General features: G+C 37.3%; 1 protein-coding gene across 2 annotated transcripts; it reads left to right on the forward strand.

Moving 5' to 3' along the window:
• The first annotated feature begins 1,021 nt into the window (after positions 1-1,021).
• Positions 1,022-5,329, forward strand: LOC121720568. 2 transcript variants are annotated; one of them, XM_042106826.1, is made up of 7 exons: positions 1,022-1,118; positions 2,410-2,576; positions 2,867-3,004; positions 3,116-3,140; positions 3,299-3,361; positions 4,063-4,171; positions 4,270-5,329. In XM_042106826.1, the coding sequence occupies exons 1-7, from the start codon at positions 1,097-1,099 to the stop codon at positions 4,352-4,354; spliced, it is 609 nt and encodes a 202-aa protein (XP_041962760.1). In that variant the 5' UTR covers positions 1,022-1,096; the 3' UTR covers positions 4,355-5,329. The 2 variants fall into 2 exon arrangements, with proteins under 2 accessions (XP_041962760.1, XP_041962761.1); XM_042106827.1 differs by lacking the exon at positions 2,867-3,004.
• Positions 5,330-12,283: the final 6,954 nt, after the last annotated feature.

Here is a 12,283-nt window from a genome sequence, read left to right on the forward strand (position 1 = left end):
TCACCTCTTGACCATGCCAATTACTCCTGACATTCTATTGTTACTTCCTGGTTAAGCAGGGTTCTCTTCACAATAATAATGTCCAAATGAATGCCCGGTCAAAATATACAATATAGTGTCACGCCATATGACAACCATTTTATGGACAAAATATATTTTATTATAACCTAGTTGGACAGCATGCATAAACATCAAAACTTTCTGTGGTTGAAAAAAACATCCAATTATTTTATATGCATGGTAAAACTTTAAAGTAATTATACTTTTTATGGATATACACTCTTTTTAGGAAGTTCGCACACATGGTGGACAGTCACACCATATGACATTTTTTATGTTTGGATGATTATTTTAAGTCAAAAGTTAAATACAAATCCAATAAATTTAATATGACAGAACTTGAACCTACCAGACCTACAACATTTCCATATCAATTCTTAATAATTGCCATTTTTTATAAGTGTGTGACACATGGACAGTCTGAATTCTGCTATTTGTCATCTACCCTTTTATGACCACTTGACACCACCTGACTCTAAGGATCCTGAATGGCAAGAAGTGAGAGAGAAAGAAAGTTTTGTATTCACCATGGGTCTGACTGGGCATGGCCTTATGTAAATTGATGCATTTATGTTTCTTATTAAAAATACTCTCATGCCATTCTGTCAATGCAAATCTCCCCTTCAATCCAAAATGTTTTTGGATACTTCAAAAATCAGTAGCCTAGGCCTACTGCATCCCATTTTGGTGCTATGACAACCCTCAAATATGTTAGCCTACTAATGTACTATAATTCCCTCTCTACAGCAAACAACACTGTCAGACAGTGTATTAAACTACAATTACACATAGATATTCATGTAGACCACTACATACATTTCTCATTATCAAGAGTAGAGGACTCATGAAAGAGAAAGAAGGAGGAGGGGCTTACTTGAGTCATGTGAAGTTATGAGTGTGAAAAAACAATGGCTGATGCAACCATGTTTTTATTGAACCTGCTTCCTGCTTGGTGAAAGCAACAGTGAAGCCGGTTTCTCTTGCTGATCACTCACGTTTTTCTCAAGATAAATAAACACACCAAGAGGTATTGAAGATGGTCTACAAGCAACACACAGGTAGGCAAAATACACTTGTGCATAGACTTTTTTCCACAATCTATCTTTTGAAGTAGGCTATATGATATAGTACTTATTACACGGCTCTTCACAATGCAAGTAGAACGCTCTATTGACTTGAATGGGATTTCCCAAAGTTCTACCAGTCATTATTTTCGTCTAAAAACCTCTAAATAATGACCGATGTCAATGGCAGCGGATTTTCATTCAAAAGTGAAGGCAGACGGTTGATCAGCTGAGTTCTAAAGAACGCTTGATTCAAGTTCAGCGTGTGTTGCGAACTATTTGTTTCTCAGAAAAACCCACAACAAAACAGTAACAAATAGATGTAAAGAGACATATCAGTGTTTCCCATACATTGACTTATTTGTGGCGGCCCACCACAATATCAACATTGACCACCACACAATGATTTCCCAGGTTGTACTAAATTGTGCATATATCTGGTTAGGATCATAACCACGCTGTGCTAATTTGTTAAAAACTGTTGTATTCAAGTTAATTCTGCAAACCTACCACCACAAATAGAATTCAGTTCTGTGGGAAACACTGCATATCGTGGAGTTTATTATCCCTCACATATACTAAGCCCTGTCACCTGTTATTGGTATTCTGTACATGTTAAATATCATTACACAAAAAAAAATGTTTTTAGTCATAGACAACTTGTAATGTAGAAAATGATTCAGCATTCATCGGATATGTGACAGTCTTTGATCTGTGGTTAGTTACCATATCTGACATCTACCATAGGCCTATGTCCCTCTTTGCTGAAAGGTAAAAATTGGGGGCCACAAACAATGGCAGCTGGTGTAGATGTAGTCAGCTTTACATGTAAGGGCCGAGAGAGAGAGAGAGAGGGGGGGGGGGGGGGAGAGGGAGAGAGAAAGAGGAAACTGTTCTGGTCAAAAATCCTACAGTATGGTTTGTGTTTTGCATTATATCACTGGGTCACAAAAACATGTTTTTCGATATGGAATGTAAATAGAAAGGTGCATGTGTCCATTGACCTTGAGCAATGTCACTGACAATGGGGCATTTTTATATGTAAATGTAACCAATTTGTCTAAAACTGATGAAAAATGTTAGCTATCAGAGGCAATGTCAATGCCTATATTAGTGTTGTATCAAAATGAGTGTAAAGTCGGTATTGTAAAACAACTAGCCTACATTGTGTTGCTCTAAGGAAAGATATCAACATCCTCCAGATTACATGATAGTTCTCAATACTTCATGTTTGCCAATATGAACACTTTTGAACTTATCAACACTGTTTGTGTGCATCTCACAGCCTTCACAGTGTTGGTGTTGGTGGCCATCTGTGGACTTCCTGTCCTTTGTCTGGCCTCTGTGTGTGAGGGGAGAGTCCAGCCCGATGGGTCCTGCAACTTCACCATTCCCCCCCATATATCTGCCACACTACAGAACCCCCTCTGTGAGGGGCAGATCGTCACTGATGTAAATATCTGTTGGGTCTGAACTATTTGTGTTTTATTGTTTAAAATTGTTTATTTACTGAGGAGACATCTTTCCACACCAGTTCCCATACATCTTTCCATACCAGTTCCTATACCAACAGGCTACGCATAAAACTGATGTTCAAGACTTAATTGTTAAATTAAAAAAAAAAAAAAAAACAACATTCTGATATAGATTCTGATATAGGCTACTCCAGATACACTAATACATGCCAGATAGAAAAGCCTAATTTTGGGGTCTGTTTCTCAAATTGTTTTCTGATTCTTTAGGGAAGAGTGAGAGCTCTATATGAATCTGGAACTCTACTAAATTCAACACACCCAGTGAAATTTGCCTTAGTGGACCAGTTCATTTTGAACATGTGCCCTGCCTCAACATACATTCTTGCTGAGTGTCCAGATCAAGATGTGAGTTATTTATTTCTGTTAATACATTCTCAATGCACAAAACAAAGCATTTGGTCATCTAATTATTCATCATCTTCATTGTTTTTTGTTTGTTTGTTTGTTTTGTGGTAGATCTTTCACAATGAAACTTGTGTCTGTAAGTAACCTAGTTTTATATCTCTGTCTGTGTGTGAGTGTGTGTGTGTGTGTTAGAACAGTGGGCTATGGCAGTAACAAAGTTCCTTTTACATAAGCACTGACATTCCAGCATTTATTGTAGGCTACTCGCTGTTATTCTCTGTCTTCTGTCCACAGGCGTAAAAACGACTGAACTCACTGAAGGCTCAACTACCTTTCTGAATCCTACTCCACTGACTGGTGAGTCCTCAGTCATTACGCCTACGTCATCAACACGAAAATGAGGGAACAAAAAAAAAAAAACGTATCACCTCATCGTTAGGTTATGTGTTTTATTTGGTGCGGTTAGAGTTTTTGAGCAGTAGGCTAAATCAACTACTAGCCTACTTGGCGTGAAGTAGCCTAGGTAGGACTAGGCCTACTGTGTTAATAAATTAGACAATAGCCTAACCGTAGGCTTGCTTAGCTAGGCCTATAGCCTAGGCACTACTTTACCAGATTGGATACTTCTAAGTGCCTTGCAGTTTGTGATTGATAGTCACGGAAACACATTTAGCCAAGTCTATTTAAAAGAACAACAGACAATTAGAGTTTCTGATTCTTTCACACACCCAAATATAAATCAACTGTAAAACTTACCAGATGGCGCTAGGCCTAGCGTCCGCTAGTCCTTGAAAAAGAAAGCGAAACCAGAAATATTTTAAACGGGCTCTGACGAAACTAATTTGGTGTCACGGTCACCACTCTGACTTACGGTGGATGGAGGCTCCCTCTAGTGGATTTTGTCCTTTTTGAGAGAGAGAGAGAGAGAGAGGGTAACTCCATTTCATTCTTATTTGTCTTGTGCCATTTCATTATTTAATTGTCCTATCATATGTTTTGGTCAAAATATTCTTAGTCTGTACATAAGTCTCTGTAATAAGCTATCTCTCCTTTTATAGCACTTGAGACTCCAAGTGCAATCTCTGGTCTTCATGATAGGCATTACTTTATAAGTGGCACTCTCATCCTCTTGGGAATCTGCATCTTCAGTCTTATCCTCATACTGAGGTATGTGTCTCACGTGTAGTATAAGCTTCTAGAGATTCTAGTGTCAGTACATTAAAGCCATGCAAGTAACACAGTGTTGAATTTGTGTATTACTACAGGAAGTGCGTTGCCCAAAGCATCAGGAAGGATATGAATCCAGCCCAATATATGCAACAAACACTGACTGTGCACTGTAATACTTGACTTGACTTGAAGCACCGTTATAGTTGTAGGGGACCAAAAGCCAATTGTTCCTGATGAGTGGCAATATTGGTCAGCAGCTCCTTCCGCTCCCTCAGCTGCCCTGCCCCCTGCTGGTGTAATGGACTCAGTGCAATGGGCATATAGTCATTTTGGCCGACACACTCATCTAAAGGGAAATAAAAATGGCATGTACTGTAGGGAAACACGGTTCATTTTAACTGTCAGATAAGGAAGAAAAGAAAAGTTATTTTATATTGAAGTTGTAAGAAGTTGCTGAGGAGTCTTCAGCTGCCTTTTCAGTATTTGGAAACTACTAAGCACTCTCCCTCTTAGTCTTTTCTCTGCCTCATGGTAAAGACTTCTTTCTTATGATGTAGCATTTCTCTCCATGCATTTCAGCTTAATAAGCTTGAGTCAGACAATAGGCCTACATGAACGATAGCATTCCAATGTAAGGTATTAACTTATATCTAAGGTGTTAATTCCATCAATTTTCCGACAATATGTCCTTTAATGTAATTGAATCTTAGGCTATGTCTTACTTGTCTTATCTCTTTAAGTAGCCCACTTAAACAAGAATGTGCTGTTTGCTTATTCTATGAAGCTTTATTTAAGTACCTTAGGCTTTTTAAAAATGTATTTTATGTTGTTTTTTTTTTTATTAAGCTATGCCAATAGCCAAGGCCTGCTTGATGTGATGACAGGTTAATTGCCTCCTCAGGTGTCTAATTTCTGTGGGGTTTCTGTATGAATGTTTTCAGTGGTGGCTAGGGCCACTGACAAAGTTTGTTAATGCACTGGTATTATTTATATGTTTTGTAGTAGGCCTATATGTAAACAATTGTTTAAGCTAGGCCTACAGCTGTGAGGTATTGGTTCATGTTTAGCCACACATTGTGTGGTGCAACCGCTTTTTAATTTATTTCCATTACATTTTTTTGCACATGCATCTTCACTGCAAATAAAGCTTATTTTGACAAAGTCTGTTTTCTTGCACTGCTGACGCTCGTAAAATGGGTGGGGTTACGGCTTGTTGCCTCGCAACAACACTTACAGTTTGCCACAGGCGCATGTGTTGGTCCTGGGGTGATGGCTGAGTCAAGCTTCTTGGAGAATCTCGATTTGATGCACTCCAGAGTCCAGAGCAGCAAAAACAATAGTGGCAAACAAACTTCTGTTAAGCCTACTAACATCACTTAGAGTAATTTGACTGTTTCTTCAAAAAAAAAAAAAACAGCTATTAACATACGTTAGCCAGAGATGGTAAAAGTAGGCTACACACTTTCCATACTCAAGTAGAAGTACAGATACATCTGTAAAAAAGAAATGAAATTCTCAGAATTGTTTGTTCAAACTCAATATCATCTTATCAGTTGTGCACATTATAAAAGCAGTTTCTCCCCATCTTTAACAAAAAACAATGATCCATGAGTACATTCATGCAACTGATTTTGTACAAATGTCTGCTGTTATTTAAATTTTCAATTGCTAATGTCATGTTGGTCAAAATGCACTATACTGTAGGCTACTGGTTCCCTGAATAGTCCTACCCCATAAAACATATTTATTTCATCACTTGCAAATGTGTTGACCTAGCTGCCATAGGTGTCATACTCTGTCTAGCATATATATGTGACCTGACAGACAGGAATGTCATGGTTTTATAGCAAAGATGTACAGCGGTGCACAGCACTGACCAAGGGGTGTTCTACTATTGGTCATATTTTTTCATTTGCACAATGCTGTAAAAGCTTTTGTCTTCTTTACAGAAAGAACAGAAACAAAACTTTGAAACATATGTACTGTCTTGCAACCAACCCCCTCTGTGTAACTTTGTAGTTTCGAAATAGAAAATAGTGCTGCCTTGTGCATTAGACACACTGCCTTGTTCACAAGAAAATACGGTAACACTTTACTGGAAGGTACCTACATAAGAATGGTATTAGATTTGATTAAACTTTATTGCCAGTTATCAGAGCCCAGGTACCTACATAAGAATGGTATTAGATTAGATTAAACTTTATTGCCAGTTATCAGAGCCCAGGTACCTACATAAGAATGGTATTAGATTAGATTAGACTTTATTGCCAGTTATCAGAGCCCAGGTACCTACATAAGAATGGTATTAGATTAGATTAGACTTTATTGCCAGTTATCAGAGCCCAGGTACCTACATAAGAATGGTATTAGATTAGATTAGACATTATTGCCAGTTATCAGAGCCCAGGTACCTACATAAGAATGGTATTAGATTAGATTAGACATTATTGCCAGTTATCAGAGCCCAGGTACCTACATAAGAATGGTATTAGATTAGATTAGACTTTATTAGTTATCAGAGCCCAGGTACCTACATAAGAATGGTATTAGAATAGATTAGACATTATTGCCAGTTATCAGAGCCCAGGTACCTACATAAGAATGGTATTAGATTAGATTAGACATTATTAGTTATCAGAGCCCAGGTACCTACATAAGAATGGTATTAGATTAGATTAGACATTATTGCCAGTTATCAGAGCCCAGGTACCTACATAAGAATGGTATTAGATTAGATTAGACATTATTGCCAGTTATCAGAGCCCAGGTACCTACATAAGAATGGTATTAGATTAGATTAAACTTTATTGCCAGTTATCAGAGCCCAGGTACCTACATAAGAATGGTATTAGATTAGATTAGACATTATTGCCAGTTATCAGAGCCCAGGTACCTACATAAGAATGGTATTAGATTAGATTAGACATTATTGCCAGTTATCAGAGCCCAGGTACCTACATAAGAATGGTATTAGATTAGATTAGACTTTATTAGTTATCAGAGCCCAGGTACCTACATAAGAATGGTATTAGATTAGATTAAACTTTATTGCCAGTTATCAGAGCCCAGGTACCTACATAAGAATGGTATTAGATTAGATTAGACATTATTGCCAGTTATCAGAGCCCAGGTACCTACATAAGAATGGTATTAGATTAGATTAAACTTTATTGCCAGTTATCAGAGCCCAGGTACCTACATAAGAATGGTATTAGATTAGATTAGACATTATTGCCAGTTATCAGAGCCCAGGTACCTACATAAGAATGGTATTAGATTAGATTAAACTTTATTGCCAGTTATCAGAGCCCAGGTACCTACATAAGAATGGTATTAGAATAGATTAGACATTATTAGTTATCAGAGCCCAGGTACCTACATAAGAATGGTATTAGATTAGATTAGACATTATTGCCAGTTATCAGAGCCCAGGTACCTACATAAGAATGGTATTAGATTAGATTAGACATTATTGCCAGTTATCAGAGCCCAGGTACCTACATAAGAATGGTATTAGATTAGATTAGACTTTATTAGTTATCAGAGCCCAGGTACCTACATAAGAATGGTATTAGAATAGATTAGACATTATTGCCAGTTATCAGAGCCCAGGTACCTACATAAGAATGGTATTAGATTAGATTAGACATTATTGCCAGTTATCAGAGCCCAGGTACCTACATAAGAATGGTATTAGATTAGATTAAACTTTATTGCCAGTTATCAGAGCCCAGGTACCTACATAAGAATGGTATTAGATTAGATTAGACATTATTGCCAGTTATCAGAGCCCAGGTACCTACATAAGAATGGTATTAGATTAGATTAAACTTTATTGCCAGTTATCAGAGCCCAGGTACCTACATAAGAATGGTATTAGATTAGATTAGACATTATTGCCAGTTATCAGAGCCCAGGTACCTACATAAGAATGGTATTAGATTAGATTAGACTTTATTAGTTATCAGAGCCCAGGTACCTACATAAGAATGGTATTAGATTAGATTAGACATTATTAGTTATCAGAGCCCAGGTACCTACATAAGAATGGTATTAGATTAGATTAGACATTATTGCCAGTTATCAGAGCCCAGGTACCTACATAAGAATGGTATTAGATTAGATTAGACATTATTGCCAGTTATCAGAGCCCAGGTACCTACATAAGAATGGTATTAGATTAGATTAAACTTTATATTAGATTAGATTAGACATTATTGCCAGTTATCAGAGCCCAGGTACCTACATAAGAATGGTATTAGATTAGATTAAACTTTATTGCCAGTTATCAGAGCCCAGGTACCTACATAAGAATGGTATTAGATTAGATTAGACATTATTGCCAGTTATCAGAGCCCAGGTACCTACATAAGAATGGTATTAGATTAGATTAGACTTTATTAGTTATCAGAGCCCAGGTACCTACATAAGAATGGTATTAGAATAGATTAGACATTATTGCCAGTTATCAGAGCTCAGGTACCTACATAAGAATGGTATTAGATTAGATTAGACATTATTAGTTATCAGAGCCCAGGTACCTACATAAGAATGGTATTAGATTAGATTAGACATTATTGCCAGTTATCAGAGCCCAGGTACCTACATAAGAATGGTATTAGATTAGATTAGACTTTATTGCCAGTTATCAGAGCCCAGGTACCTACATAAGAATGGTATTAGATTAGATTAGACTTTATTGCCAGTTATCAGAGCCCAGGTACCTACATAAGAATGGTATTAGATTAGATTAGACATTATTGCCAGTTATCAGAGTACAGGTACAGGGCCAATGAAATGCAGTTGACATCCAACCAGAAGTGCAAAGAAGCATTAAATACCAAGTGCAGGTATTCTGTGCAGTTATGTAGACAATAGAGATGAATAATGTACAGGAACGCCACCTATAACCGCCCGTCCCCTTTTCCTCTCTCTTACGTGTGTGTGTCACTTAATATTCATTTCTATACGAACCAAGACGGCAGATTCCTAAAGAAACGCAAGTAGATCACCCTCAAGCACACTGTGGATTTTTTTACATTTAATTTATATAGTATATTTAATATTTAGTTTTGTTAGTTTTTCTTCTATCTATCTATCTATCTATCCACACCATAAGTGTATCTAAATTAGCTATGTACTAAAAATGACTCGAAGAGCTGTGAACAGTGTTGTAAGGCTCTGTGTAGAATTCCGCTTAGAGAGAATTCTCGGTCTAACCATTCATGTAGCATGTGAAAGGGCGGAAATAGGCACCCACCAGCCCAGCACTAACTCTGAGCGTGTTAAACAAAATCGGATATTTCAGGCAGTAAAAGCCCCGGCAAGAACCAAACCAGATTTGGTTCAAATCTACACACCAATGGCTACTGAAAAATGTAAGGTTAATTTATTAAATGTTATTTTGAAGTATTAAAAAACATTGTTGTTTTAAAATTTTCGAACGAAAGAGGCGGTAGTTGGTGCTTTTACAATACAGTATAATTGAATAGATACAGGTTTTCCAGATGACATGTCTACAGAGATAAGTATATGTAGAGTATAAATAGACATTCTATATAACTAATATATATATACAGTACCCTCCAGATAAAAAAAGAGGAATATAAAATCATCTTTTGGAAATTGATCTTAATGCCTTAAGTAAAAAAATTAGGAAATATCCAACCTTTAACGACACCAATTTTCTTTGTGAATGAATGATGTATCATAAATAAATAAATGTTCTTCCTTAAAATATAGGGGTCATAAGTATTTGCACCCCTATGTTAAATTCCCATAGAGGGAATTTAAAGGCCTTTAAAGGCCAGTTATTTCATGTATCCAGGATACTATGCATCCTGATAAAGTTCCCTTGGCCTTTGGAATTAAAATAGCCCCACATCATCACATACCCTTCACTAGACTGGCATGGTTTTATTTCAGTTAGCCTATTAGCTGGTTTGATTTGCATTGAGTTCAATGAGTATAAGATATGGGTGACCGTGACGGGTGGTATCTTACTGCAAACCTTACTAGCTAGTACATATCATAGTATAGTCCAGTGTTTTTCAACCACTGTGCCGGGGCACACTAGTGTGCCGTGAGAGATCATCAGGTGTGCCGCAGAAAATTACCCAAATGTCACTCACTGGTCCAGAAAAGCAAATGTTGCATCAAAGAATTTATAAGCACATGCTCTCATTGATTGTATGATTGCACTATTTGTGGTATGCAGGCATTGTACAACGGGGGCCCCATATCCAGTATTCACAGAATCATCACATATCCAGTTCATAACAACAATTAAATTAGATATAGTCACCTACAAATGAAACAGAGGGCGCTTGTTTTATTGAGCAGGTCTTGCATAGAAGCCATAATAAGGCCATATCTGTGTATTATTTGAAATTTTAGGCTATGGTATGTTTATTTTTTCTTCACACAGGATGTTAGTGTGCCGTGGGACATTTTAAGTGTCAAAAGTGTGCCGTGGCACAAAAAAGGTTGAAAAAAACTGGTATAGTCTATCGTCTTTTATTTGTCTTTTAAATAATTTTTCCTCTGCCAATGCACTATATAGGTCAGACTTGCTCAGCGCTCCCAGAGGGAAATCCCACTGCATCCTCTTCATGTCAGGGAGAACTCAACAGAAAGAAATAGTCTCCAGAGTCATGAAGGCCATATACAGTACTAGATTAGATAAAGAAATTTGTTCAGGAAAGTTCTGAGAGAGCGTGACGAAATTTGCCACGCCTCTATTTTCAACCTGTCAGGTAGCCTAATTGAACGTGAACTAGTGAAAGGACAGCTTTGCAAACAACCTCAAAGTTCATTCATTCCTAAGGCCTATGTTATTTCATGGCTGGTTATACAGGTAGGCTTACAGTTACAGTTAAGAACAAAGTTATTCATACCCCTGATAAATATTGATTTAATGTTATTTTTTTCTTTATCAATGTTTGTTCTGACTGAAAATGACACTGTCACATGCCAAAAGGTTACAAGATAATGTGGATAAACATGGAATTTAAAAAAAGAAGCGTTTATTTTTTTAAAACATTTTTAAACATTTTAAAACATGTCCAAAATGATTTACTCTTTTTAAATAATCAATGAACATCTTTATTGATTATATGATTCTAGACTGCACCTTTTTAGCAACAATCTGGGTTTTGAGTCAGGAAGGATTATTTGCCATCACTCTGGCCTTGTGCTCACTTTTTTGATTGAGGTCTGGACTCTGGCTGGCCACTCCCATGTTCCTAGGTTCCTGGCTGGCTGGTGGGTGAGGGGGCTGTCAGTGATAGGAGAGTGGGTAGAGTGTTCAGCATCCTGATTGCTTGGTGGATGAAGCTACCCGCACCACCAGACTTGCAAGTAGCTTCATCCACCAAGCAATCAAGATGCTGAACACTCTACGGTTATTATTTTGTCCTTCTTCCCTCAGCGGCCGAGACCCTCCATGACAAGTCCCCTTTTCCAGTGGGTGCTGTAATCGGTTGTCTTTTTGTGGTCAGTCTTGTCTTCATATGCTGGTATGCTACTCAAACATTTCATCCGGAATATTTTACATCAGGTGCTATTTTGTTCATATTCAAGTCAATGTTCTACAATGTTATAATTTTGTTATTACTTGGTTATTCATAGGCTGATGAAATACAGAAGCAAATCTGCTCCAACGAAGGATATTCTGTTAGTTTGGAATCCGAATGACATCCTCGATCATCCACCATCATCTTTCTTGACCTCACAGCCAGTTCCGGTTTGAGACTACACGGTGAAAACATCGCATGGACAACTGAAGTGGATTAAAAAATGACACATGATATTTTGCTTTTCTATGAGCCAGCTGGTAGTTTATAGGGGCACTCAGTCAATCCAGCTGTTGTCAACTTCAGACTGTAACGCTTTTGCTGTTCTATCTAGCTCATCAGTATAGTTCCGTACATTTTCAATGAACAAATACAACCACGTGGTTTTGATTTCATCTTCATGTCAAGAGGATATGTAAGTAAAGTAAGTAAATTTAATTTAAACACAGCATAAACTGAACAAAGTGCTGTACAGTGGATAACTAAAGATAAAGACTAAGACAAATAATACAGAAAAACACACTGGACCAATAGT

Source organism: Alosa sapidissima, chromosome 10, assembly GCF_018492685.1.
Source record: "Alosa sapidissima isolate fAloSap1 chromosome 10, fAloSap1.pri, whole genome shotgun sequence".
NCBI lineage: Eukaryota > Metazoa > Chordata > Actinopteri > Clupeiformes > Clupeidae > Alosa > Alosa sapidissima.

Bases quoted from the DNA above. Each gene is read 5' to 3' on its own strand.
- LOC121720568 (XM_042106826.1), top strand. From the start codon at position 1,097: ATGGTCTACAAGCAACACACAG. The intron at 2,577-2,866 runs GTAAATATCTGT...CTGATTCTTTAG, and splicing joins AGGGGCAGATCGTCACTGAT to GGAAGAGTGAGAGCTCTATA. The intron at 3,141-3,298 runs GTAAGTAACCTA...TTCTGTCCACAG, and splicing joins TCACAATGAAACTTGTGTCT to GCGTAAAAACGACTGAACTC.